Source organism: Apteryx rowi, unplaced genomic scaffold (assembly GCF_003343035.1).
Source record: "Apteryx rowi isolate R43461 unplaced genomic scaffold, aptRow1 scaffold_170, whole genome shotgun sequence".
Lineage (NCBI taxonomy): Eukaryota > Metazoa > Chordata > Aves > Apterygiformes > Apterygidae > Apteryx > Apteryx rowi.
Genome location: NW_020447975.1, coordinates 132,578 through 159,163, shown reverse-complemented (window position 1 = coordinate 159,163; position 26,586 = coordinate 132,578). Strand labels below are relative to the sequence as shown.

Genomic DNA, 26,586 nt, shown 5'->3' with positions numbered 1-26,586 from the left:
TTTGTAAACTTGGGTGCATAGAACTGGGACCTGGTTTTATTCCGAGGTTTTAAATGAGCCTCCTGGTTTTCCCGTAGGTGCTAAGAAATCGCAGAGGCTGGTGCCTCTGCGGGAGTCCCCAGGCCGGTGCGGGGTGCGCGGGCGCCCGCGGCCGACCACGCTGGGCTCTCCCAGCTCAGCCGCGGCAGAGCCCCACCACCCACCAGCCCCATCGCCCTCTTATCAAGGGAGGTTGCAGGACACGGAGGAGAAACCTTCCGCTGGGTGATCGGTTTCTAYGGATTTTGACAGTGTCGCTTCCCTCCTTAAGACCAGACGATGCTTTTAGCCCTCGCTGGGACGGTTGTGGGTGCTTTAGAAGGAGGAAGGTTAACGCGCGTTGTGCCACGCGGCACGCGCCATACGGCAGGTTAGCGCTTCTCTCCGGGTCGGGGGCTCGAGGGAGAGTTCAAAGTCCCCTTTGAACCCGCTCGTCTTCCCTAGCCGGCGATCACGTTGATTAACCGCCCCAGTGTGCAACTGCAGCGAACGGATGAGCCAGCCCCGAAATGGCTGCGGTAAATGAGCTYGGTAATCAAATAATGTCTTTGGAAAACTCAACGTTTTCTGGGTTTCTGCAACTTTTCTAAACACTGTTAGGAAAATAAAAGCAAGGCAGAGAGATGACTGAACAACTTTCTCCTTCGAAAGCCAGTTGGCTTCCTAAAACCTCCGTGGCTCTTACTTTTGAACTGGGTCCTGGGGTTCTCACTGGGGTTTTTGGCTTAGACGTTGCTGAGGTTTTAATGGGAACTTGTCTGAGGAAATACCAGGCTCGCATTACGCAGCGAGCGCAGACGGGGTGGTGAGCCTTGTATCAACACAGAGGAGAAACAAGCCTCTACCCCCGCAAGCGAGCTCCTTGGCACGCGCCGTGCTTGCAGGGGTGCTGCTGCTCCCGGCGGAGGTTGCGCTGGAGTCGGGCGCCCGCTCGCGTGCCCCCGAGCCGGAGCAGCGAGKCTTCCCGCAGCAATCGGAGGACTTACGCGCAAGCAAAGCGCTGCTCCGCAGCAGGAAGGGAGGACTCTATTAGACCAGATGGAGATCCGCATCTGAATCAGAGAAGATATCGCTGGGTGTTATTCTTAGAAAATTTTTCCACCCTTTTCTTGGCAGAGACGATGCGTGTGGGTTCTCTCTGTCTTGTGGAAGTGAATACGATCTGAAGGTCTTCGTGAATGATTGAAATAAGGTTTTTCAAACAAATCATAAGAGCAAGTACCTGACTGCAAGGAATAAAGCCATAAATTTCCTCGTTACAAGTGTTGCCAAGGTCTTTCAGTAACACACTGTGTATTTTTCACAGGATGYCAGACGTACATGGACATAATCATAGTTCTGGATGGATCAAACAGCATATATCCTTGGGTTGAAGTTCAGCACTTCCTGATAAACATCTTGAAAAAATTTTATATTGGCCCCGGCCAGATTCAAGTAAGCCCGTGCACAACTTGTGTATTTCTGTGTACTTCTGTATGCTTTTTCCCATGTCATGCAGATTCCCCTAGCCTTTTTCAAAGTCCTCTTTCCGCCAATTTGTTGTAGTTTGGCACCGTGCTTTTTCAAAACAAACTTTCAACGTATGTATTTTAAAGCCAAGCCCATGGAAATAACGCTTACATTAATGTCCTTAAATGAGCTATGGAGAGAGAGCAACCCACACCCTGGCTGGGCCAGGGGAGGATGAAATCATGTGGAAATAGAGGAGTAATGCCCCGTACAGGCGCAGCTCGTTGTAGCCGTGAAGAGCTCCCCGACCTCTTTGCGTCGGCAGTCGTGGGGTTATCTGTTTGTAACACCCCTTTAATCCCTAGGTTGGAGTCGTCCAGTATGGAGAAGACGTCGTCCAYGAGTTTCACTTAAATGACTACAGGTCTGTAAAGGATGTGGTAGCGGCTGCCAGTCACATAGAGCAAAGAGGCGGCACCGAAACCCGGACAGCCTACGGGATAGAGTTTGCTCGGTAAAATCTCTCACCTTCACGTTCCTTCYGATAACCACTTTGAAATCGTCATCTGTTTTGGCTTCCCCCTCTCTCCCCYCACCTTTCTGAGATCTCAGCCCTCTCAAATGCAGCCTCACGTCTGCCCCAGCCTAGAGGCTCAGCTCTTCTTCGCACCCACGTTAGATGACTGGGAGCTTAATAAAGCCCTGAACCACAGCTCCATCTCCCTATTTATCTGGGATAAGTGCCCATTTCATGCAAATTTTTACCACACCCCCAGGCCAGGACCTGACTGCTCTTCTTGGTGCAGATTCGGGGCAATGTGCAGAATTAGAGGAGTCCCTCCTGAAAGAAGCCATGTGCCCCAGAGCAGAGGTCCCCCCGTGGAGGTCCACCAGGCTCCACGAGAGCCCTGCGTCCCCCGGCATCTCCCCGGCGGGCGGGCGGCGCGGGGGGCCGCGAGGGACCGCGGGGGGCCGCGGGCACGGGCCGTGAGGGACCGCAGCCCGCCCGGCGGCTCTGAGCAGCCCGGGGCATCTCTTCACTTGCAGCTCGGAAGCATTTCAGAAAGGTGGCCGGAAAGGGGCAAAGAGAGTAATGATTGTAATCACAGATGGAGAGTCGCACGACAGCCCAGACCTGGAGAAGGTGATCGAGGACAGCGAGAAGGACAACGTCACCCGCTATGCGGTGGCTGTAAGTAGAGGGGGGGGCCTGTCGTGAGCCACCGGCCGCCAAAGCGGGCGCCTCGGCGGCGAGCACCGCGGTTGAGCCCCGCGTCTGCCTTTTAGTCCCTGAGCTCTAGATGGAGTGGCTCCAGGCTCCTTGGGAGCAACTTTTTATGGGAATTGCCAGCCATGACTTTGGGGTCTTTCCCTAAGTATGTCTATGACCTCGTGCCTCAGTTTCCCCATCTGTAAATTGGGCCCTCGCTGGCAGTGCCACCAGGATATAGTTCATATGTGCAAGTCAGATGTGATCCCTGAAGGAAAGATGCCCCACCACGGGCAAGGCCGGGGCTGCCGGGGCGAATTATGGCAACTTCTTGCTCCCCGATTTGCTCCTGTAATTGGATGTCAGGCGGGGACGGGAAGCGCAGGCTTTACGGCTCCTTGCGAGCGGACGCCTCCCGTTCGGGCGGTTTGGAACAGCTCGATCCATTGTGCGAAAACGCCCGAGACTCGCGTTTTTATTTCAAACCTAGGTACTGGGTTATTACAACAGAAGGGGAATCAACCCGGAAGCCTTTCTGAACGAAATAAAATTTATAGCGAGCGACCCGGACGACAAGCATTTCTTCAACGTCACAGACGAAGCGGCGCTCAAAGACATCGTGGACGCGCTGGGAGAAAGGATATTTAGCTTGGAAGGTGAGCGAGTCGGTTTCTAACCGCTCCGCGTTCYTCCGGGCTGGGATGTGGGGAACCGCTGCCGATGTGCCGCCTCTGGCCTTTAACGCGCCTGCCGAGTTGGAACGGACCCGGCTGGGTGTTTCTCTAGCATCGGTCTCTCCCTTAGTTCCAGAGCATAAAGTCGTGCTTTGAGCATCTTCCTTTTCCTAATTCCGTACTGAGGAAGATCCTTCTCCTGAGCTCTTCGCACCCCGCGTCCCCTCTCCGCCAAAGGTCACCTAAAAGTTCTTTTTTTGGAGAGCTTGTTTGCGACGGCTCTGTAATTTATGGCAGGCATTTGAAATCTGGCACGCGAGCAGCCTGGGAGGCAGCCGCTGTCTTTCGCTTACCCGTCAAGCTCCATTCAAAGCCAGCCAAGTTATAAGCAGTCAAAATTCGCCGTATGCCGGCTGCCAGGGATACCCAGGGGTGTCAGACGTTATGGGATTACGAGAATAATGTGGGATTTTTTTTTAGCTTATTGGCTGAAAGAAAAGATGGGGAAACGTTGTTTTATATCAGTCTAAGCAAAAGCGCTCTGTCCACCTGCCGAAACGAACCTCGCCTCACCTCGGCCACCCCGGGCTCTGGCTTCTGCCGAATAAAGCACTTCTTTCTTTGTGACGAGCTTGTTTCTTCAAACTAAATTTGTCTAAACTTCGTAGGAAAATTGCGTACCGAAACAAACAATTGAAACAAAAGATGGAGGGTTTTCACTTAAAATGACACATCTTAGGGCTTTGGCTTGCGGGATTTGGTTCAGACCAGTTTTGCCAGTTAGCTTGGTCCAAGCAGCTCAGTGTTTTTCTGTGGCAGAAAGTGTCACCTGAGAAACTTCACCCACTTGTAAAATGGGGCAAAATCCTCCAAATCCCCATTTCTGTGTGATTCTGCAGGCAGCAGGGAGGAAATGCAGAGCTCACAGTGTTTATCCAGCGGCTCGTTAGCAGTGCGAGCCGGTGTAATTGTGGTGATTTAGGGGGAAATGGGCACATTTGTGCCAGCTGAGGTCATTTGTGCTCCAGGCTGGGCAGAGATGGCTGTTCTTCTTGCCCAAATCCACCAAGCAGCCTGGCTTCTCCAAGAAACCTTTCCAGTAAGTACAAATTCCTTTTTATTTTAGGAACCAACAACAAGAATGAAATCTCCTTTGGACTGGAAATGTCCCAGACTGGATTTTCATCACATATTGTGGAAGTAAGAGAGCAAACGCGTCTGTTCGGTTCCTGCTCGTGTGTTTATTGTGGGTAGCTGACCTGCGGAAAATGGGTGGGATGGGTTTTAGTGCGTGAGGTCAGGCTGCAAACACAAGTCTGTGACAGTTTTAAGATGTGTTTAACTTGTGCTTCAGTGTTTAATCTGAGCCTTTTGTGCATTCCTAAGAAACAGCCTATTTTTCCCAAAGCAAATAGATCCTAAAGTTTAGAGGAGGCGTCCAGAAGTTTGCTCTGTATTTCCTCTCTCGCTCTTTAAGGGAACCGGTAGTATTAAATAGCTTCCACGTTTGTTCCTAAAGCTGTACCGCGTAATGCTGAAGTGAACGCGAGTCTTGCCTGGAGGCTAAATTCATCCCTAGCACAAATTCAGCAAAACTTCAGCCCTTTCTCAGCCCACGCTGCGCTGCAGGGGACAGTCAGGGACCTTCGTTCTCCGGCTGCCGACAGGCGCCACGGGCCGGCAGGTCCGAGCTGAAAGTCAGCAGGGATTTCTGCTCAGGCTCCGGCTTTTAAAAAAAAAAACAAAAAACAAAACAAAAAAACACTGCTTGAAATACCAAAACGCACGCAGAGCGGGGAGGAGGAGGAGCGGTTTAACCCCTCCGGCGTCCGCCGCGGGCTTGGCGCGGGGTGGGAGGACCGGCTGCAGGCGCTGCTGCAATCGGGGATTGTTTTTTTCCCCTATTCGTGAGGTTCCTCCCTGTTTCTGTAAATGGCAAGCGTGGTTTCTGGGAGGGACTGCTCTGCTGTTTCTCTCTTCCACGCTCTGTAGCGTCTAGCACGTACGTTGTCTAGGAATCGGGCTTTTAGGGAGATGTTCTTGCACAAGAACAGCCCGTCGGGTTCATCCCAGCCATCCGGTGTGAATCAGCTCTGCCCGTTTGGGCAGCGAAAGGGAGAATTGTCTCCATTCAGCAAGAAATACTTTAAATGGAGAGAGGCCAAGAAATGAGCACTGAAGCCACCTGAGTGTGAAAAAGGCAGCGGGGTCTGTCCAGATCCCGGCCATCTGGAAGGACTAGCTAATCTCCCGAGAGCGCTTTGCTGTTTTTCAAGGCCTGGCCCCAACCCTGCCGCTATCCTCGGCCCAGGTTCACGGCAGCGCTTCAAAATCGGCCCCGAAACCTCTGCTCGGAGCCTTGCGGGTGGCCGGGGCGGCGCGGCGGGGCTCGGGGCCGGCGCTCTCCCAAGCCCTGGGGCTCCCGGCGTCTCTGGATGCGAGCGGGAGCTGCTGCGCTGCGGATGCTGCTGCAAACCCCTCGCCGGGCACGGGCGGCTGTAGCGAAGCACACCAACCGGTCTAATTAAGAGCTGAAGCCGGGGTGTTAACCCACCGCCCAGAGCCCTCCCTGGGACGGGAACCTGAAGGGGCTTTAAAAGTCCACGCGAGGCGCCCGTAGCCTGCCTCTCTGCCCTCCGTTAACGAGCACGGTAACGTTGCTTTCCAAAATCTGCAAGCTGGATTCGGTGCAAAACAAAGAGCGATCGACCTTGTGCCCAGCGCCCCTCTTTAAATTCGTTTTAGCGCCAGCTCGGGCTTCGTGTTCGGGCGCGCTTGCAATTAAGCCGCCCCCGAGCTGCAATCGGGGCAGTGGGAGGGCGGCGCTGGCGGTGCCGCTGGTGCCCCGATCCATCGGGATCTYGTTGGAGAGGGGCGTCCGGGCAGGGGGACAGCCCGGGGTGGCCCGTGCAAAGTCCGGGACACCGCTGGCCCTTCCGTTGCACAAGGGCTGGAGGGTGTCGCTCTCGGTTTGCCTAGATTCAGAGACATTTGCTGTTCAGACTTCCAGCTTTTTGAATAGCCAAACGCCCCGATGTCGAACGCTCGTTTCCCCCCAGGATGGGATCTTGCTGGGGGCGGTGGGTGCCTACGACTGGAACGGAGCAGTCCTCAAGGAAACCAGCAGCGGGAAGGTCATTCCTCTCAGAGAGTCCTATCTCCAGGAGTTCCCAGAAGAGCTGAAAAATCACGGTGCTTATTTAGGTAAGGGAACCAAAATAGGCTCTGTTTCCAGGGCAGAATTCGTAATTTTACGCTTAATAATAGGAAACACAAAATATTTCATCACTGACTAATATTTGCCAGCACTCCCAGCACATGCCGTACAGTGCCTGGCTGTCTGCGAGCTCCCGCCCGAGCGAGACCTGTGCTGCCCCTTGCTCRCTGATAAAGTGTAAGCGAGCACCTCTCCCGGGAGGCATCCAAAGCCCACCACAACGTGCAGCACAGAAGTGCTTAAAAGCAGAAACAATTCAGACGTGAGCTCTGGCCGGTCCAGGCCATCTACAGTACTTACTGGAATGGTTTAGAAAACACTGATGAAATTTCATGCCTAGGGAGGAAATACCTGCTGTGTTAATCCGTTCCATGTGCAGCTCTTGAAGCCCCGGAGCAATAACAGCAGCCTGGCTTGCACGGCGAAGCCTCTCTCCCGAGCCGCGCGGGCCGGGCTGCCGCGAGCTGTCCCCCGCGCGGGGACTCATCAGGGTCTCGGAGCTCTTCCCTCTGTGCCCGGGAACACCAGGAGCCCCAGGATGTGTGGTTTTCCCCCAAGAAAGAGTAGGGCTAAACTCTGGGGACAACAGCAGAGTATCGCCTCGGTTTGGCTGTCGGTGCCTGGAGCGGGGACCGCTACGGTTGTGCAAAAAATGCTCRTGACAATACATGGGAGTTTTGTTTCACCCCCATCTTTGCCATTGACTCAAATAAGAAAAACAGAAGTATCGCAAAAAGCCCTGTGCATCCTGCTGCAAAGCAGCCCAGTTGTCCCGGCTCCAGGACCGGGGTGTTTCTGAGGCCAATGCTCTGCTTGAGGGGGTCAACGCCAAGGGAAAGGGGTCCATTAACCCCTACGGTCCCGAAATACTCAAAACCCAACTGGATACGGCGCTGAGCAGTCTGCTGCAGCTTCAGAGGTGGCCCTGCTTTGAGCATCTGATAATTTAAGTAGCTTTTAAAACTGACTGTGAATGTGCGAGAACCTGGAGTTGGCTGCAGGGTGACCATYGGCATGTTGTGCCCTCGTGGCCCCAGCGTTATACTCCTATTTAAGCTATTGCAGTCCATGGGGGCTGCCAAGCACCGCAAGCCTGACACGCGGTATGTAGTGCTGGTGATCCCTGTGCAGAAAATACCCCTTGGGGACAGGAAAAACGGCTCCCTGGGGGTCTTCAGCTTATGCAGGGGTGTTTGCACATGGACTTGTGAGCGATGTTCTGCGTGGTTTTATCGCGCCACGAATTTTAACGTCAAACGTCAGCAAAACCTTCCTCCGGTGCCTGTGACGTTGTTCTGGACGTGGCTTTTGGCAGGCTCTTTCCGGAGCGATGCTGCAGGCATGTCTCCTGCGCGCGCACCACGTCGCGGTTTGTTTAGCTTCATACGAGCCGTGAAGCAAAACGGTCATCAGGCAACAAATCGGGCTCCGCTTCGATGAAAGCAGGGTTTTGCGCGTGGTTTGCCAGCTGTGCTGGCCCGTGCCAAAGCCCTCGTTGAGGAGCGGTAGGTGAGGACCGGAGCAGGCAGCTCAAAGCACAAGGTCGCAGCAGCTGGGTTGGCTTGGATGACTTTATCTTTTGAAGCAACCTCCGTTTATAGCTCGCCGATCTGGGAAGCGGCCAGAGTTGTGTTAGCGGCTTGCAATTAATGGAAAGCAGACGGTGGGGGAAGCGGTGCCGTCGCGGGGGAGGCTGGCAGCCGGCGGGAGCCGGCATCCCGCTCGGACGGCGGGGCACGGCTCCCGGTGCCGGCGCGCTCACCGCTCGCCCGCCCGCCCCGCCGCAGGCTACACCGTCTCCTCCGTGATATCCGCCGAGCGCCAGCGGATCTACGTGGCGGGAGCGCCCAGGTTCAACCACACGGGGAAAGTCATCATTTTCACCATGCACAACAACCGAAACCTCACCATCCACCAGGCGCTGAAAGGCGAGCAGGTAAAGCGCGAGGGCTGCCGGGACGGAGCGAGCGTCCGCCGCGGCTCCTCCGCGCTCTTCCTCTCCCTAGCCGGCTTTTCCACCTGGCCTAGGTGGCTTCCGGAGGGTTGTAAGGAAGGAACGGGTGGCCGGGGTCTCGCGGCCGCTCCGGGCATCCATCCTCCCGCCGCGTCTCCCTCCTTGCAGATCGGCTCCTACTACGGGAGCGAGATCAGCCCGGTGGACGTGAACGGCGACGGCGTCACGGACGCGCTGCTGGTGGGAGCCCCCATGTACTTCAGCGAGGGCAGGGAGAGGGGCAAGGTCTACGTCTACGCCCTGAGAGAGGTGGGTGCCCCCCTGGCCGGGCTGCTGCCTGGACCCCAGCCTGGAACCCCTGCGCGCGTGGGGCTTCGGACCGCGTCCTCGTGGATGCAGCGGTGCCGCCGGCAGCTCCGTGTGCGGTGGGCACGTTTCCACCCGGGAGCGCCGGGTGTCCGCCTGGCACCGACGTGCCATGCGCTTTTTCCCAGAGTCTCTGGCTCGCCGGATGAAAGGCTCTGTGGGCGGGAGGAGTCGGGCTTTATTTATTTTGCAGGGCTCTTAAGGGATGTGCCTGTTTRTTTTGCCTTTTGGGGTTTTCTCTTTCCAGGCTTGCTGCTGATGCTTTCTTTTTTTTTCTTTTTTTCTTCTTCTTCTTTTCTCTGTGGCCGGTTTCGCAGAACCGCTTTGTTTTCAGCGGGGCCCTCGACGATTTGCAGAGCTACCAGAACTCCCGGTTCGGCTCCTGCATCGCCGCGGTGCCTGATCTCAACCAGGACTCCTACAACGACGTCGTCATCGGGGCACCTTTGGAAGATGACCACCAAGGAGCAATATACATCTTCCATGGCTTTGAAGAGACCATCCTGAAGAAATACAAGCAGGTACAACTCCCTGGTGCTCTGCTTCTCCTCTTCCTGAATTATGGGCACCAACAAAGCCGAAGGATGTTTGGCCATGGATTTCCACAGGGCAGGAATTCACATCCAGCATTTAAGTGTTGCTTACTGTTGCCAGATACGTTTTCTTGTGATAGGCCCAAGACAAAACAAATGTTRGATGTGGAAAATAGGCTTGAAATTAGGGGGAATGCTTAGCACTTAGTGCAATGGATTGCTTGAAATTAAATATTAGAAACATTCATGAGAAATAGGAAATGTGCAAAGTAATTTCAGTAGAAATTTCTGGATGGCACATCTGAGGAGAAGCTGTTCTGATTTCCTGGAAAATTCTAACTGGTGCAATCACCTGAAAAGTGATATTTTTAGTAATTCAGTCATACAGTGGAGACTTGAATCGGCCAGTCTCAGTGGATGTGACTGCAAACCAGCCTGTCACAAGAGTGACGGACCTGCACGGAAATGGGGCAGGGAGGTGGTGCTGGGCTGCGGGACGCTCGTCGGCCTCGGGAGCCTTCGCGCCCCTCAAAATCAAATGAGCCCTCCAAGCCCAGCATCCCCGTTCCCACACACGCAACTCCTTCGCCTCCCGAAATGCCCAGCTGCACRCRCACCTGCGTGCACACGCAAATGCCTTCCTCGGCTYGCTAGCGGGAGCACGGACGCAGAGGCTCGCTTYGCAGGCAGGCAGCGATGCTCCTACYGGAATTGAGGCTGGATTTTTTTCCCTTTTGCTTTTCAGAGGATAGCAGCTGTGGACCTCGGACCRGGCCTGATGTATTTTGGATGCAGCATCCATGGACAGCTGGATCTGAATGAAGACGGGCTCATAGACTTAGCAGTTGGCTCTCTTGGGAATGCCGTGCTGTTATGGTTAGCTRTAGCTCATCTGGCACTGTCCCCTGCCCCGAGTTCACTGCCATACGTTGACGTTTTTTAAGATAAGTCTTACCCTTAAAATCTGACCAGTCTTTCCACAATAAAAATCCCCTGTCCGATGGGGCCGTGGGATTTCRGATGCTGTCTTACAATGCAGTTGAGGCCTAGAAGGACATCAGAGTTTTTTTGCATCGAGTTTCATCGTTAGTTCCCCAGAAGTTTCAAACCAGCTAATTTATTTACTGTGATTTGCCCAGATTCCCTCTGTTCTTATTAAATAGACAATTTAATATTTCCAAATATTGGTTTAYGTTTGGAAAGTCCCCTGAAGCTCTTAGGATGGATTCTAGCTGTGCCTCGCTGCCTCCAGCAGAGATGCGCTACGCAAACCCACCCCAGGGTCTGGCTTGAAAAGTGCTATGTACGCACCAAGGGCCAAATCCTGCTCAGTGTCAAGTGCGTTCGCTGGCATAAGCTGGAGGCAAATGTGCGTGCAGCAGAGCGATCTTATTCTTCAATTACTATGCAGCCAAGCCAAGGCCGGATGAGCATGCCATTATGGCCTTTGGTCATCCTCAGCACCTTTTGATGCCAAGAAAAGTGTCAAAAAAGCGATTCTGGAGACATGGGAGCCTTCTGGAGGCTGCTGTGGCCACGTGCAGGTGTCCCACGCAGGCAGGGGACGGTGCCGAGCTCGGGGTGGATGGGACTCCAGCAAGCGAGGCAGCAAGCTCCTCTGGCCCCAAGGCTTGCAAAGGCCTGACGCTGCTCTGCTGGCCACAGCAAGCTGTGGTCAACCTCACAACACGTCTCCTTATCCCTTGTTTGCCCCGCAGGTCCCGCAGCGTCGTCCAAATCAACGCCAGCATCCGCTTCGAGCCGTCCAAAATCAACATCTTCACCAAGGACTGCAAGCGCAATGGGAAGGATGCCACCTGCATGTCAGCCTTCGTCTGCTTCACCGCAGTCTTCCTCTCTGCCCACTTCCAGAYGGCCAGCGTGGGTAAGTGGCACTGCTGCTCTTGTGGCACTGCTGCTTAAATGAGGAAAACTTCTTTCGCTTATTCTTTAGCTCTCCAGGCGTGAGGAAGAGCACAGCAGCCCTGCTTTTGCTGAGGGAAATGAGCTAAGAGCTCGGTGTATTTGGAGGAGCGCGCCTGTGCCGTCTGGCACGTCCTTTCTATACCCCAGCCCCGCTACTTTTGCCCCTTACCCTGGCTCGTAACTCGTGTACCAGGGACTCCAGCACTATTATTAAGCAATGCTAAGAAGCACCCCGAGGCTATAACCTTATTAACATCTGTCCTCTGGAACCAAGCCCTCTCACGGGTCTGAGGGACTTGCAAGATGATGCTTCATATCTGTGTGAGTGTGAAAACGACTCCCATGATCACACAGCTTGGCCAGCCTGAGCGTTAAGCAGGAGACAGAAGACATGACCAGCGTGGCATCTTAGAGAGAGACGGTCTCGCACAAGTACGCGTGCTGAAGCTGTCGCCTGCCACCTCGCAGATCAGCAGGACCAGCAGCGGGGCCCCGTTGCTGGGTCCTTTACGCTCGGCATAACGCTTGGGCACGCTGGACGCTCTTCTGAGACATCCTCTTTCAGGAAAGGTGTCACAAAATTGTGTCCCATTTCTTCTGCAGTCTCTGCATGAAATGACTCCAGTGCCCGCAAAAACACGGAGCTCATGAGCTTCGTCTCAGAAGGACATCTGTGGACCATATGCGCCCAAGCTTCACTAACATCTCAGAGAATCTTTATGCATTTATTGGCTAGCTCTGGTTTTAAAACGTTGCATATTGCTGTGACCCTGAGTCTACCCGGAGGATGCCCGTGACTCAGCTGGAGCGAGAGGAAATGAAAGCAGCATGCCCTCCCGAGACCCACACCAACAGGCAGCGGCAAACGCTGTTAGAGGCCCTTACATGGCAGATGAAACTTGGTCCCAGCCAAAGCCAAAGGAAAACTTCCCATTCCCTAGAGCAAGGATTTTGACTTGTACTACCGAGTACAACTCCTGTAATTACAGAGCTTACAGGGCAAGAAGCCAAGTGCTTGCCTGCCCCCCAGAAGAGCCAGCCGGTGGAGGGTGCATGCTGGGGACTGATGCGGACTTCTCACTTTCTGGTGTGTTTTGCATTGCATTGGTGTAGCGGGTGCAAATTCCCTCCTGCTCGGCACTGGGTTTGGGCATCTTCTGTTTCTCTTCAACAGCACTGCAGGAAATAAATGATTTCCCAGTAAAGCATTTAAGAGAGGACAGCGCACCAGGGTAGCAACACCTTCACAACCAGTTCGGGCCATCAAGTGAATATATATATATATAAAGCAAATATTTACATATTCTGTACAGCTTTTTCTCAGTGCCTTGAAACCGCCCATCTTCAAAGCTCCTCATTCAGTCTGGAATGCGGATGCTTGAAACAAGAAGTCTGTTTGAAAAATCCCAACTTTTTCCTTTACGGTTTCTCTGCACCCTGCTTTGAACATGCACGTTGTGAGTGGTGTCAGCTATGCAGATGGACAGGAGCAATACAGCGTAGGCTTTTAAACCTTCCTTATTGTTTTAAGAGGCTTTTGACTTAGCAATTGGAATTGGAGCGCACAAAGCGTGTTGTTGGGCCGGTCTTGTTATAGAGCAAGTGCCGCCGCGCAGAGAAACCCTCTGACCCGAGCTGCTCTCCTTCCAGCCATGAGGTACAACGCCACCATCGACGAGCGGAGGTACACGCCGCGAGCACACCTGGACGAGAACGCGGACAGGCACGCGCACAAGGCGCTCGCGTTGTTCGCTGGACAGGAGCACTGCGACAAGCTGAACTTCCACGTGTTGGTAGGTATAAACGAGGACGGGGCTGGCATCTTCTCTTCTGCCCTTCTTCTTGCAGCCGGTGGGCTTCTCCCCCCCTTGGCTGCAAGAGGGGCTTGAAGCTGCCCGAGTGGGGCTGCTCTTTGCAAGGAGAAACTGCGGCTCGGTGCGACGCGCCGGGACACGGACGGAGGGGCTAAGTGGAAGCACCTCAAAGGCCTCACGTGGCTAGAAATGAGGCCGAGCTTAATCTCCAAGCCCRGATTTATTATCGCTGGGTTTGATGTGGTCAGGGACCGACCCTGTCCAAGGGAGCTGCTGGCGCGCTGCAGCTGGTCAGTCGGAGGTGTGACTTCATCGCAGTTCCAGCTTGCGTTTTGCTTTTTTTTCCTCTAAGCCTTAGCCGTGCCAGCGCTGCCCGCAGGGACTGCGTGCGCTCGTGACTTGCATGAGGCTGYCCTCCCACTCCGAACTCGGTGCAAACTCCTCCTGATCTAAAACCAAATGCTTTTGTGTCAGTCCCCAGGCGCCCTCGTTCTCTGCACTCCTCCTACCACCAGGGTCCCTTTCCCCCGGCATCGGTAGCCAGTGAAACCCTCTGCGTCGCTAGCGAGGAACAGTTGATGCACAGACCTGGCCAAAATCGAGCATTCCCAGCGAATGATGAGAATTCTTCGGAGGCCAGAGAGGGCTGTGCTGCCAGACTGGCTCAGCCTCAAACCCCAGCCTGAACTGCCCTGAACTTCTGGGAAATTTGATTCTGAAGTTTGAGACTGAGCTTGTGATTTAGCCTAGGAAGCATCTCGCTTCGGAGCAGCTAGATGCACTGCGCACAGCTAGGCTGACGCATGAAAATGGTTTACGCAGCTACGGGAAAGGTGCACCTTTGTCACTGGCCCAGTAAGTCCCAGGTAAGGATTGCCGGGACAGCTCCGTCTGCCCAGGCAACGTGGCCTGGAGTTGCATCCCCCTCGGAGCATCCGCCTTTTCAGAGCCAGCATCTCCAGGACGAAGCGTTTCTTGCGCCGTCAGACACGCACAGCTGGGCGTTGTACAGCACCCCTGAGTCCGCGTCGCCTCTGTCCCTGTGTAAAGATTAGCTGGAGAGATAAGATGATTACGTACCAGATATACCAAACCGCACAGCTTTTATTTCATGACGCAGTCGAGCACGCCTGTGATTCTGCCTTGCTTTGCTCTCTGACTCAGCTGCCCTTCGCACGCTGGAGTCCTGCCTTTTTTAATGACGTCTCTTATCTGCTGTAGGACACAGCTGACTATGTGAAGCCGGTGACGTTTTCCATAGACTACGACCTGGTGAGCCCTGAAGACGGTCCCATGCTGGATGACGGCTGGCCGACTTCACTCAAGGTCTCGGTACGTAGCAGTGCTTGGGCGACAGCAGCGGGCACAGGATGGTGCAGAATGGGTCACGGCGATAGTTTGTACTGACCTCCGCAGGCACCTTTTCCCTGGGGATCTCGCCGCCAAGGGAGGCTGGGAACTGCATAACTGCATAATCCCTCCCTTGGGAATTTCAGCTGGAGACACAGCCCCTTCCCTGCCCCACCATCGTGCTAAACAAGCGGGCTTGCTGACCGCCGCGTATGCAACGCTTCCCTGGGGCAGGAGGTGAGCCCTGGCCTTCCCCGAGAGCTGGCTTTAAGCAGAAGTTAAAGATGAGAGCTTAGTGGATGAGGGGTGGATGCGTTTCAAGCGTGATTAATGTGGAAGCTGGATAGTTTCAAATGATTCTAGAGGATATTGGTGTCTGTAGTTGGAATTAAAAAGGCAATTCGGTGGTAAATTTGGTAAATTTTAGCAGATTTCTTTCTGAATGTAACACTTCCATCTTTATCTTGGGGCCTTAATTCCCAAACTCTCCCATGATGGTAACGTATTACGTGTGTGCTGTTTATTGTATAAGTCACATGGACTTAAGTTTGGAAGCTGCGGGGCTTTTTGGTATCCTCTGCAGCCTGAGGATCACTGCACGTGCCGGTTCTCTTGGGCATGTAACCCGGAGYGCAAAGCGTCGCTGAGCTCTTCTTGCCGTTCCCCTCAGGTGCCTTTCTGGAACGGGTGCAACGAGGATGAGCACTGCGTCCCTGACCTGGTCCTGGACGCCAGAAGCGACGTTCCAAGTGCCATGTGAGTCAGTCGCCTGGGGCAGAGCGTCCTCCTAGCCAGTGCCACAAACCGTCTCTGAAACCCAACCGCGTTGGGGCTACGGAGGGTTTGTCCCTATATGCTGGTTTCCCTTTTCACCTTTGCTTTTGCACTGGCCTTAATTGCATCTCCTCCATGCCCAGCAAGTACACGTGTGTGAGCTGGCGATGAAATCCATCATAACAAAGAGCAAAGTCTGGCCCAATGAATCACAAAAATCTTCTTTATCTTCTGTGCAGAACTTGCATTTATTTCTTAAGGGCTTGTCACAATATCGTGAGCTTTTGTTCCCCCTAGCTGCGACGCTTCGCTCTCTGCAGAGATGCTTTCACTTTTGTCCCTGTTAGTTTGGGCTCCCAGCGCACATCTCGCCCCATCCCCGAGGGTCGCCACGTGCCGAGCACAGACTGGCTGAACTTCTCCGCTCTTCAGCATTAGCGCGGAGAGGCTGGGACACTCGCCGGATCTGTCCGGACTCCAGAGAGAAAAGCGGCAGGGTACAAAATGGCATCACAGCTGGGTAGGGAGTCGGAGCCTGCCGTAAACGTGCGAGGCTGCTCACCCCCCATAAGCGATCATCTGGGGCTTTAGTAATTGCAGAGTTTTTCAGTCTACGTATTCAGTGCCTTCTACATGTTGGGTTTTTCCTTTGTTTTGGGGGGGGTTTTTTTGTTTTGTTTTTGTTTTGCTTTACTCTCTCTCTGCTCCTAGCAAAGACTAATAACTTGCCATCCTCCCTGCCAAGTTCCCTGCCTGCTTGGCACAGATGGGTGGTTTCTCAGGGAATCCACAAAACAACTAATATTGGATGCCATGGTGATGAGCCCCAGGGAGACAAATCAGCAAATAACAGGGGGAATAAATGCAAGGCTGGCGTTACCCGCTTGGCAATTACAGCCTTAACTCATGCAGCAGAAGTAATTGTACGCTACGTCTGATCGCTCAAAGTGCTTCCCGGTAAAGGTTATCCAGGAGGAACGTCAGAGCCCGACGCTCTGGCTCCCACTGATGGCAGCGGGCTCTGCATCCACGGCCAGCGCTGCCACCTGAAGCTTGCTCGTTTTCCGTAACACAGCACTTATTGCTCCGTGTCTCTTGTAAAGCTCTCGGTCCTGGGGCGAGACCCGGAGCACGGCCCGGACTGCGTGGCGCATCCTTTGGCGTTGGGGTCCCGCGTGCATCCAGCGCTCCTGGCTGAGCTGTGGGCTCAGTGTTTGACGGGAGCTGTAGGTGGAGGATTATTTATACATCTTAGTGGCTAGAGCCCTACGGATAAATGATGGGCAGCCGCTGTGGTCTACCGGTGTGCCAGGCCTCTAATCCAGTTTCTCCCAAAGCTCGTGGAGCTTTCCTGCCGGCATTAGTGGACTTTGGATCACACCCTACAAGAGAAACCAATACAGAGGTTATTTTGCTGAGAAAATCACTTTTTGAAGTTACTTGTCAGAGCAGACCTAGTTCTTTAAAATGGTGTCCTGGCTGCTTCACCGTTAAAGGTAGAAGACAGCCCTGATGTGCAGCACTTTACATTTTCCTTTCCTTTTCTTTTTCATATAGAAAATCAAGGCACAAACATCTATCAAGTCTGCAGAAATGTGCTTTGTCTGCTGCCATTGCAGAGTCTGTGCTGGCCCCAGGTGTAGCTATCGGTAAACTTAACTGGACAGAGACCTCTGCCAGACTGAACCTACCTGTCATCTTTACTCTGTTAATGGTGTCAGATCCACTTTTCCTTAAATCTCAGCTGTATCAAGAGATAATAGCTGGGTCCAAGGCAGCTGGGCAGCGTTATCCAAGAATCGCAGGCAAAATAGCGTTCCTCTCCCGTCTGCGTGAGAAACACGATTCCTCTTTTCACGGTAGCACGGCCTACGACGGACACGTGAGCAGAGAATTAATTGCACTGTCTTTCACGGCAACAAATGTGTATTTCTTTATCTCCTTGCCTTGGTGATAAGGAGAGCTGCTGAATTTATGGCGACCCTACTGCAAGCTGTAGGGGACTTACGAAATGAGGATGCTCTGCCGGAGAGCGTACGAACAGGGCTGCGGAGCGTTATTTGCCAGCAGCCAGCTCAGCCGCAGTGCGATTAAAAATCCCCCCAAGCCTTAGGGTCACGGCTTAGAGGAAGCCTCCCTCGGGCACAGGTGGGTCTGGGCAAGGTTTCGCAAGCAGCGCTCACCCGTACCGCTCTCCTCCTGCCCCAGGGAGTATTGCAGAAGGGCTCTGAGGAAGTCGCTGTCGGACTGCTCAGCCTACACGCTCTCCTTCGACACCTCCATCTTCATCATCGAGAGCACCAGGAGGAGGGTGGCCGTCGAGGCCACGCTGGAGAACAGGGGGGAGAACGCCTACAGCACCGTCCTCAACATCTCGTTCTCGAGAAACCTCCAGTTTGCGAGCTTGATTCAGAAGGTAAAGACGTATTTCAAGAGACCGCGATTACGGGAAGGGGGGGGGGGAATCGTGGCAAGGTGGGGGCCACGGCGGGGCGGCGAGGGGTCCCTCGGCAGCCCGGGGAAGGGGTCGAGCCGGTCCCCGAGGGGCTCGAGGAGGCATCCTCRTGCTGCACTGCTAGGGAGCAGGAAGAAACCTTCGTCTTATTTAGCCCGCGTCTGCTAAGGGAGATCCGTTGCTTTCCACCAAAGCTCCTAACCCTGGCTAGGTGAGAAAGCAGAGTCCTAAACCAGAGCCCAATAATTTCCTTATGCCTCATAAATTAGGTGTATTTATGGGGTTAGTTTCTAAGCATTTGTGGAGTCTTCAGCTTGGAGAAACAAAAACATTCTAAAAGCTTGAAATAAGGTCAAATGCAGATGAAATTATTTCCCGTTTTATTTCCTCGCTCTCAAACGCGGATGAAATTCTCCCGTTCTGTTTTCTTCTGAGGCTTAAAAATACTTGCTGCACGTCGCCAAGTTCCCGTCAGGGATGAATTCTTGCAGCTGAGTTATAACTCTTGAAAATATGAGCTGATAACGGGAACACGACCAAGCGCTGAGCACCGAGCCAGCCCCCGCCGCCTCTCCGGGCGCCCTCCCACCTCGCCTCGGCCACCCCGACCCCTTCCAGCCTCCCCTCCCATCCCGCAGGGGATCCGCAAGGATGTCCTCATGGGGCCAAGGTTTTCTGGGACCGGCTCCGGTACCCCCAGGGCTCCAGAGATGGGGCCAGCCTAGATGTGGCCAGAAATTCTCCAATGAGACAGTTTTATGCGCAGGGGCAGCCCCGTTTCAAGGCTTTCTTCTGGCTTCCCGTGGGAGCTGCCGTGCATCAGTCCTGTGCTTTCCCTTCCCGCAAACACAGGTGTCCTCCGGGAGAAGATGCTCTTTGCTTGCACCGTTATCTCCCTTTTGCTTCACCTCGCTCCGCAGCACGTTGCTCGTTGCTGGCGGCAGGTACCACGCTCGCGGGAAGAGCCGCCCTTTCCCAAATCCTCGCAAATATTTCACTCCTGCCACCGCTTGTCTCGGGGCAGCTGCTCCCTTTCATTAGGGAGGTTTTTTCTCCTCCCGAAGCTGCTCCTCTGCCTTTATCGCCGGCTCCCAAACAGCCGGGCATCCCTAGTCTCCCGCCTCCRCGGTGCCCCGGGAACCAGGAGCTGGTCCCTGCTTGGATGAGAAGCCGGAGCTGGGAGGCTGCCGGTGCCCCGTTTCGGCTGGGAGGGGGCCCGTTTCGCAGGGCCGGGGGCACCGTGCGCCCAGCAGCGCTCCTGGGCCGGGAAGCTGCCCGTCGTGCTGCCGGTGAACGCGCTGATCCGGCTGAGCCTCCCTCCATCCGCCGAGTGACTCCGTAACCGGCCGCGGATCGCGTATCCCGYGTTTGTTATTCCAAACGCTCTGCCAGCAGAAAATTGTGGGACGTGGTGCCCGCAGAGGAAGAAAAATGCAGGGGGCTGCTTCGCCTTTCCTGATAGATTCCTCCAGATTAACCGAGGAAAACTCTCACGCCGGGTGACAGAAAGCGCAATGCGGCGGCGTTTGCACAAAATATTTTTAGCTAGCTATAAAAACGTCGCTCTGCCGATGCGTTCTTGGCTGCCGCCACTTCTAAATAAGCAAATCGGCTACCGGAGGGGATGGAAGTTTGTGCCGGAGGCCATGTGGAGACCCGAATAAGAAGCAGTCCGGCCCCGGGAAGCAAACGCTCCCGGAGGATGGCGAGGGGGAGAGCTGCGTGCCGCTGCTGACCGCTGGCGGCTTCGTGCCCGGCCGGCGCCGTGTCGGTCCGGTTGCTCTCCGGGACATGTCCGGTGGCAGCGGCCAGCAGCACCATCACGAACCAAGACCCTTGCAGGAGCCGCTCCAACACGGAGCCGAAAAGAGGCCCGAAGTGTTCGTGGTCTCCCCGCGAGCCCAAGCTCTTTTTTTTTGCGCTTTGCAGTGGGCTAAGAGCTTCCCCAGCTCAGCTGAGGAGCTGGAGCTCGTCCAAGCAGCAGGAATGCAACTGTCAGGACTAGTAAATTAAATATTGCTCCTTAGCTGATGACTGTACAGAATAATATATCGTGTTGTTTCTTGATGCTTCCCTGTGACTCCTGATCGTAGAAAAACGTTCTTCGTTACGATTACTGTGCCAAGAACCATCAGTTTTATTGGGTCTTTTTCATTCATTGCTCTAGTTAAATTTCTAAACAGGATTTAAATCAGAATGCTTCAAGTAGCTTGTTAGAAATGGGAATGGCCCTGGAAATGAAGCGGCGCGGGAAAGACTTTTAGCCTGCAGCAAACAGGGTTTTTTCCTCTCTCCGCCCCCAAGTTGAAACCTTTTCCAGGCCGTCTGCCGAGCCGCGAGAGGGGCGTTTGCCGGTGTCCGTAACGAGCCCGGCCGTGGGACTCATGGGAGGTGGGAGGTGTCGCTCCCCGGGTCACGGACACGTTGCATCCTGTTTTAGGACGACACGGACGTCAACATCGAATGCGTGACTGAGGAGAAGCATCCCAACAAGAGAACGTGCAACGTGAGCTACCCGTTCTTCCGAGCCAAGGCCAAGGTAGAGCCGTTGCCTCCCGCTTTGCAAGCGGTGGCGTGCACGGGGGGGGAAAGGGCTTTCTGCCCCACGTGGGGACGGGACCCCCCTGCCGAGGCGAAGCTGTTCCCGTGCTCTGCTCCCTGCTCCCACCACCCCCTCGGGACCGGGCTTTGCAAGGGCAGGCGGGAGGCTTGAGCAGGATTTTTAAACATACTTGATTTCTTCCTTTTTCCTCAATGTTGCTGGTGTTTGAAAGGCGCGTTAGGGGGCCTTGGATGGCTGAGATGTTGCCTAAAAGCTGCCTTGAATTCCAGGGGATCTTCAGGCCACAAAATCAAAACCAGCTCCTCTGAGTCAAAGAATTTGACTCTAATCCTTTGGAGCAGTTTAACGTTGGCTTTGAACCGCTGCTGGTAATTTACCACCAGACTTCCCTTGCTTGCAAAATGAGTCACCTTCCCCCGGTAGGTAGGGCACCTTCCTAGTTCTCGTGCTCCGAACAGCCGGGGTCTATCCGGACCCTCCCGTAAGTCTGCCCGAGCCCCCTCGGGGTGGTGGCATCCTCCAGACCACAGTCCACCTTACAGCATTTCGCAGTGCTTGGCATAAAGCCACGTTCACTTAGTACCATTTTTTTTTTTAAAAGCCATAAAACCATTTTAGTTCCGTAGCACTGGATACTTTGCAAACGTCACATGCAGCGTTAAGGTGATGAAAAGCAAGCTAATGTCACATGGGGCCAAGCCAGGACCTTGTCGCTAGGACTGCTCTTGTGCGAAACAGGCTCACCGCGTGAAAGACCCAGCAAATCTGAGCCTCCCTCTTGCAGGGAACACGGGATAATCCGTAGAGTGATGGCAGATGCAACTTTATGATCTTTAGGATCCGGATTTTCCACCTTTACTTTTTACAGTGCATTTTCCTAACGTGACTTGGTAAACGCAAACATCTGACATCTCCCTTACCAAATACCCCCTGCCTGTCCCACATGCTCACAGGAAAGTGGTGTGATACAAGCAGAATATAAGCAGGTCATGATAAAAAAATCTTTCCTAGACACAAATCAGTACATTACTTTGAAGCCTTTGCTTGTCAGAAGCTTGAAAATGATGGATGTGCTTCAGGCACCTCTCTAGAGTTTAAATAAAGAGGTCTCGGATGCTTGTGGCCGTAGATGAAAATGGAGCTGCCTGATTCCCCATGACCTACAAGGGCTGAGAATGCATCTGCGTGGCATCAGGTAGTCCAGGTCCTGCCAAAACAAAGACAAGCTGGAAATGGAAATTTGGCCCGAGAGCAGCAGGAGCTTTAATATTATAATCAGCTGTGCAGTCCCAGACAGTTTGAGGTCATTGCCGCGGCTCTTGCAGATGTGACATTCATCACATTTTATTGTTGTTGGACTCTCTCGCCGGCGCTCCTTCCCCTGCCGCGGACCCCGCGCTGCAGAGGGGAGTTAACGACCCCTTGCTGCAAGACCCCGGGGGATTTTCCCTTTTAGAGGGGGGCTGCTTTGTTCTCCAGCCTAAGAACTAAAAATACAGCGTACAGGCAGAGGAAAAAAAGTCCTGGTGCGGTCTCTTCTCTCACTGGAAAGATAAGGCTCTAGCTAGAGCCCGCGGCTTCTCCCGTTGCGTTTTGTAGCGCTGCCTGGCGCACGGAGAGCGGCAGGGGCAGGGGCAGGGCTGGCCGGAGGACGCGCTCGCTGCTGCGGCTCCGCTCCACGCCTGGATGGCACGCTCTCTTTTTTTCCTAATTTTTTTTCTCTCCAATCCATTCTCAATCTCTGCAGGTAGCTTTTCGCCTGGATTTTGAGTTCAGCAAGTCGATTTTTCTTCARAGCATGGAGATCTACTTGACTGCCAACAGGTTAACGGTTGCATTTTTTCCTCTCTGCTCCCTTTTCACGGGTTTGCCTGGACGTGGCGTTGTCTGCACCGATCCTGCCTCCTGCCGCGCCACCGCGGCTCCCCGGCTGCTGGTTTCACCGCTTGCCCCCGCTCTGCAATTGCCCGAGCCATTTCCCTGGTGCGGGTTTGGAGAGGACGGACCGGCCGCTGCTCCGGTTGCCCTTGACTGGAGCCGGGGTTTCCATCTCCCCTAGCTGCTAGCACGCTTAKGTGATGCTGTTGGCTTTCCTCCAGAGGCATCCCTGGGGGAATAGCTGCATGGAAACTAGATTGCCATTGGTTATTACGGAGTATGCAGCGATGAATTCGGAAGCCAGGCTACCTTTATTTATCTATATATTTACATTCATACTTTTTCTGTGTGTATATATAGAAACGTTGTGCCATAGCTGCCAGGTTCTGCAGCTGCATGGAAAGGGCCTCTAACCGTGGCTTCTTCATCTAGCCCCTTTCCCAGCTGCAGACGTTCCCAGGAAAAAACGTCTCGTAACACCCTTGCAAAATTCTCCTCACCCGTTCGCCTGGCCCAGGTGAATTTTCCTGGCAGCCAAGTGAAATCTCACTGGGGCTTTTCTTCATTTTCATCAATCACCGTGCCGGAGGGCGGCCAAGGCTTTTCCGTGCCGGGGCTGGTGCACGTGCAGGACTGGTTTGAGACTGCTGCACGCTCCAGTGAGGGCACCGGAAACCTTCCTCCAAATGATCTACGTTTACAGCCTTGGGCTAATAAAAGTTACGGAGCAAAAGTGCTCCTCTCTATGCTTTTGCCAAAAAGCATTCGTTGAGGCTTTCCCCACGGCCCCCGTGCACCAGAAATGCTGGGCTGCAGCGGAGGAAGAGGAGGCGRGTGACGCGGGGCAGCAGCCCCCCCAGGAGCAGCACAGGGCAGAAAACCTTCCCGCGGTTTCAGACAGGGCTTGCTGCGGTTGTGACCGCGTTTGCACGGCTTGGCAGCCCGGGGGTCCCAGCCCCCGCGGTCGCCCGCGTCCCTCCTTCGCCCTGGTGCGGTCCGTGATGCTCCCCATCGCGGCGGTTGCCCCGGGCTCGGGGGGAAAGTGTTTGCAGAAGGTTGCTGTGGCATCCACACACGCACTTTGCATCCTTCCCACCGCCCCCGTGGGGGGCCAAAACGCGAGAGCCCGCRTGCGCCACCGGTTTCCCCCACCAGCACGGCGAAACGGTTGCGCGCTGCAGCCGGTGCCCGGTCCCGCGGGTGGGCTCGTGCCGGCGCGTGGTGGCTCCAAGGGGAAAGGGCCGAGCGTTGCAGAGCCCGCGAGTGGTGCTGTGCCGGCAGCAAATGCCCTTTGGCGTGTTCCCRTCCTGCCCCGCAGCGGTGCCCAGGCAGCCAGGAGCAGCAGCCCGACGCTGGCACGCTCCGGAGGATTCCCCCTGCTTTCCTGCAAGGATAAAAGCTGCTTTGCATGCGTGTTTTTTGCAAGCTCTTTGCCCGCGGYGGGTCCCAGGCGGGTGCTGCTGGGCGCCGCGTGCCCCGGTTCTCCCGCCGGCCGCGGGACCTGACCGCCCCGCGCTCTGCTTGCGTTTCAGCGACAGCGAGGAGAGCGAGAGCACCAAGGACGACAATTTCGCCCTCCTGAATTTCCACCTCAAGTACGAAGCCGACCTGCTCTTCACCAGGTGCGACCCCGGGGGGGGGAAGCCGGGGGCGATTCGGGCAGCTTCCCCGGGCCCCTGCCCGCAGCGTTGCGCTTTTGCTCCGATGCCGAGCAGCGGGATTTGCCGCAGGGAATTGCAGCAGCAAGCGCGGGTCCTTCCTCGCGGCCTCCCGGACGGCRGCCCGGCAGGGACGGCTCGTTTGCCGCTTTTTGCCTGCTCGCATAACGCTCGATAGGCACCTAGAAAAATCGGCGGTGAAAAGCAGTGAGGCGCTGTGCATTTCACGGCGTTTCAATGCACGAGCGTACACAAGCGTTATTAAATCCGCRTGAGTGCCGTTTTATTTTTAAGGGGAAAAAACTACTTCCTGCAGATAATGATGTTCGTAACGCGTGCTGCTAGCCGGTGCTGCGCCTGGGCCGGCAGCCGCACCGTCCAAAGCCACCTCGCCAGAGGTGCAGCGACGGGCGCGCGTGGGCGGCTGGGGCCATCGACGTTAGCTGAAGCGCTTTCCCCAAGTGCGGTGCGTCCTCTGTCCAAGGAGAGCAGGCAGCGAAGGCACAGATGATAATTTATTAACCCGATTATAAGAAAAAAAACGCAGCCCCGAGAAGCACATTCCCTGGCGCCGCCTGCTGTAATTCTTACCAGATCTTGGAGGCCTTCAGCCACTCTTTTTTTTTTTTTTATACTTGAGGCAGTGGGGCACAGAAAATAAAGCCACTTTATTGCTTGTAATTTACGGAGGGGGAGGACTCTGAGTCCGAGTCACCCTCCTCGGAGAAGGAAGAGCTTGGAAGAAAAGCAACAACGGAAAACCCACGTTTGGGCATGGTGGGAAGACGAGAGGAAGGAGCGGTTTTGGGGGGCGTTTGGGTTTTCTGGCCGCGCGCCCCGGGTGCGGGCAGCGGCGAGCGCRCGGCCCCGTGCCGGCACTTTCCCGCGGCGCTCCCGTCCCATCCCATCCCATCCCGTCCCATCCCGTCCGGCGGGGCAGCCCGGCGGCAGCTCGCGGATCAGATGCTCCTGGCTCCTTCCCCTGCTCTCCAGCTGCGAAATATAAATTTGATTTACTTACTTAGATTTACATGCGAAGTCAAAACCGCCGATCAAGGCCTTGGATGTCTCTGTTACATTAAAGACGTGAGRAAAATTATACAATGAAGGGGAAAATACTGCAGAAGCAGAATAGCGTGAAAATCCCCCCCCCCCCTTTTCTTTTTTTTGTTTTCGCGAGGTGCGGACGGGGAATGGTTTCCGCTCGCCAAGAGGCCGGGCAMAGAGCCCTCTCTTCGGGAAAGGCGCCTGCAAGAGGGGCCAAGGCGGCCGGGAGCCGCGGTGGCCCGCGGTGGCCTCGCCGCTCGGCGCGGGGACGCGACTTGTTCTGCTCTCTCGCGGCAGGGCGTCGAGCCTGGACTACTACGAGGTCAAGTCGAACAGCTCCCTGGAGCGATACGACAGCATCGGCCCCCCGTTTCATTGCACGTTTAAGGTGAGGAGCAGGCTGAGGTCGGCCACCGGCAGCCCCCCCGGCCGGGAGCCGCGCCACCCTCGCGCCCGGGGCCGGTGCCGGTGCCGACGGTGGGAAAAGCTCCCTCCGCCCTTGCAGCTGCAGAACCTGGGCTTTTTCCCCGTGGAGGGRATCACCATCAAGTTCACCATCCCGGTGGCCACCAGAGGCGGGAATCGCCTGCTGCTGCTGACGGATTTCGCTACGGACCAGGTAGGAAGGGGAGGGGGGGGTCCTGCCCCATTAACGTGAGCCGAGCGCCTGGAATTGGGAAGCCCCTATGGGGCTGGCAGCGAGGTGGGCACAGAGCTGCCGCCGTGGCTTCCTAAACGTGGCCGGGAAGCGGCTCCGAATGCCGCGGGAAGCAGGTCGGCAGTGGCGTCCCGCAGCGGGTAGCTCCTTTCCGTGTGCCCGTTCCCAGCCCGTGTTAAAGCCTCGRCCCGTGCTGCTGTCCCGGGGCTTCTCCCTTCGGCGTTCGCTTGGCTGGGAACACGGAAAATGGTAGCAGCCAAAGGGTTTAGTCCAAATAGTTCTCAGAGCTAAACCTCCCTCTGGTGTTTAACGAATTCTTGAGGGTCTTGAAAGAATTAGCTTTCTGGAACAAACCGGAGCCCCGAGCGGCCGGGAAGCGGCGGGAGGGCTTGGAGCGAGCCGCTAGGTATGCCGTGACTCAYGCCGCCTCCGCAGCCGCGCGCGCCTCGCGTTCCGCAACGAGCCCCAGCCCTCCGCAGCGGGCAGCGGCGGGGCTCTTCCGGGCCCCGGCCGGGGGGGGGGTTCGCACCCCCAGCTCCGGCGAGCTGCCCGTGGCACCTGGAGCGCTCCGGGGCGCCGTGCCGGGCGAGGCTGCCTGCCGGCTGGGGAAAAGGCACGAAACGCGGGAATTAACTTTCCCCGCATGAGGCTGACGGGCTCCTCCTTTTTGGGCAGCGTTTGCTCGGTAGGGAACAGAAATAGCCCGTGATGTGTGACGCAGCGGGGAGCGCGAGCCCGGACCACGAGGAGCGGAGTGGTCCCACGCGGATAACTCTGCCCTGTCCCTGCAGGGGCGGGCGAGGAGCCGGACCGGCGCGGCTCCTCCAAAGACGGCGCCGTTTTAGTCTTGGAAGGCTGGTTAGGAGAGCGCTGCGCTCTCGTGCGCGCCCAAACCGCCTCGGTTTAGCCRTGAGCCCTTCCCCGGCTCCCTGCTGCCGAGCCGGGAGCTGCCTCCAGCTGTCGGCAAAGCCCCGGGGCTACGGGGGTTCGGGGGGTGCCGGAGGAGGCACGGGAGCGGCGT

The 26,586-nt window shown here is 55.5% G+C and overlaps 1 protein-coding gene across 1 annotated transcript in view; it reads left to right on the top strand.

The window, feature by feature from the left end:
• The window catches only part of ITGA11 (integrin subunit alpha 11), a 61,948-nt gene that overhangs the window by 27,465 nt on the left and 7,897 nt on the right, over nt 1–26,586 (top strand). Inside the window, exons 6-25 of the mRNA XM_026060720.1 lie at nt 1,346–1,473; nt 1,854–2,002; nt 2,536–2,680; nt 3,189–3,354; nt 4,499–4,572; nt 6,432–6,576; nt 8,377–8,525; nt 8,712–8,852; nt 9,227–9,430; nt 10,188–10,318; nt 11,161–11,327; nt 13,019–13,161; nt 14,404–14,514; nt 15,203–15,288; nt 17,515–17,722; nt 20,202–20,300; nt 22,072–22,148; nt 23,735–23,824; nt 25,205–25,295; nt 25,413–25,545. Of these exons, the coding sequence (XP_025916505.1) occupies nt 1,346–1,473; nt 1,854–2,002; nt 2,536–2,680; nt 3,189–3,354; nt 4,499–4,572; nt 6,432–6,576; nt 8,377–8,525; nt 8,712–8,852; nt 9,227–9,430; nt 10,188–10,318; nt 11,161–11,327; nt 13,019–13,161; nt 14,404–14,514; nt 15,203–15,288; nt 17,515–17,722; nt 20,202–20,300; nt 22,072–22,148; nt 23,735–23,824; nt 25,205–25,295; nt 25,413–25,545 (2,637 nt within the window). The remainder of the gene's footprint in view (nt 1–1,345; nt 1,474–1,853; nt 2,003–2,535; nt 2,681–3,188; nt 3,355–4,498; nt 4,573–6,431; nt 6,577–8,376; nt 8,526–8,711; nt 8,853–9,226; nt 9,431–10,187; nt 10,319–11,160; nt 11,328–13,018; nt 13,162–14,403; nt 14,515–15,202; nt 15,289–17,514; nt 17,723–20,201; nt 20,301–22,071; nt 22,149–23,734; nt 23,825–25,204; nt 25,296–25,412; nt 25,546–26,586) is intronic.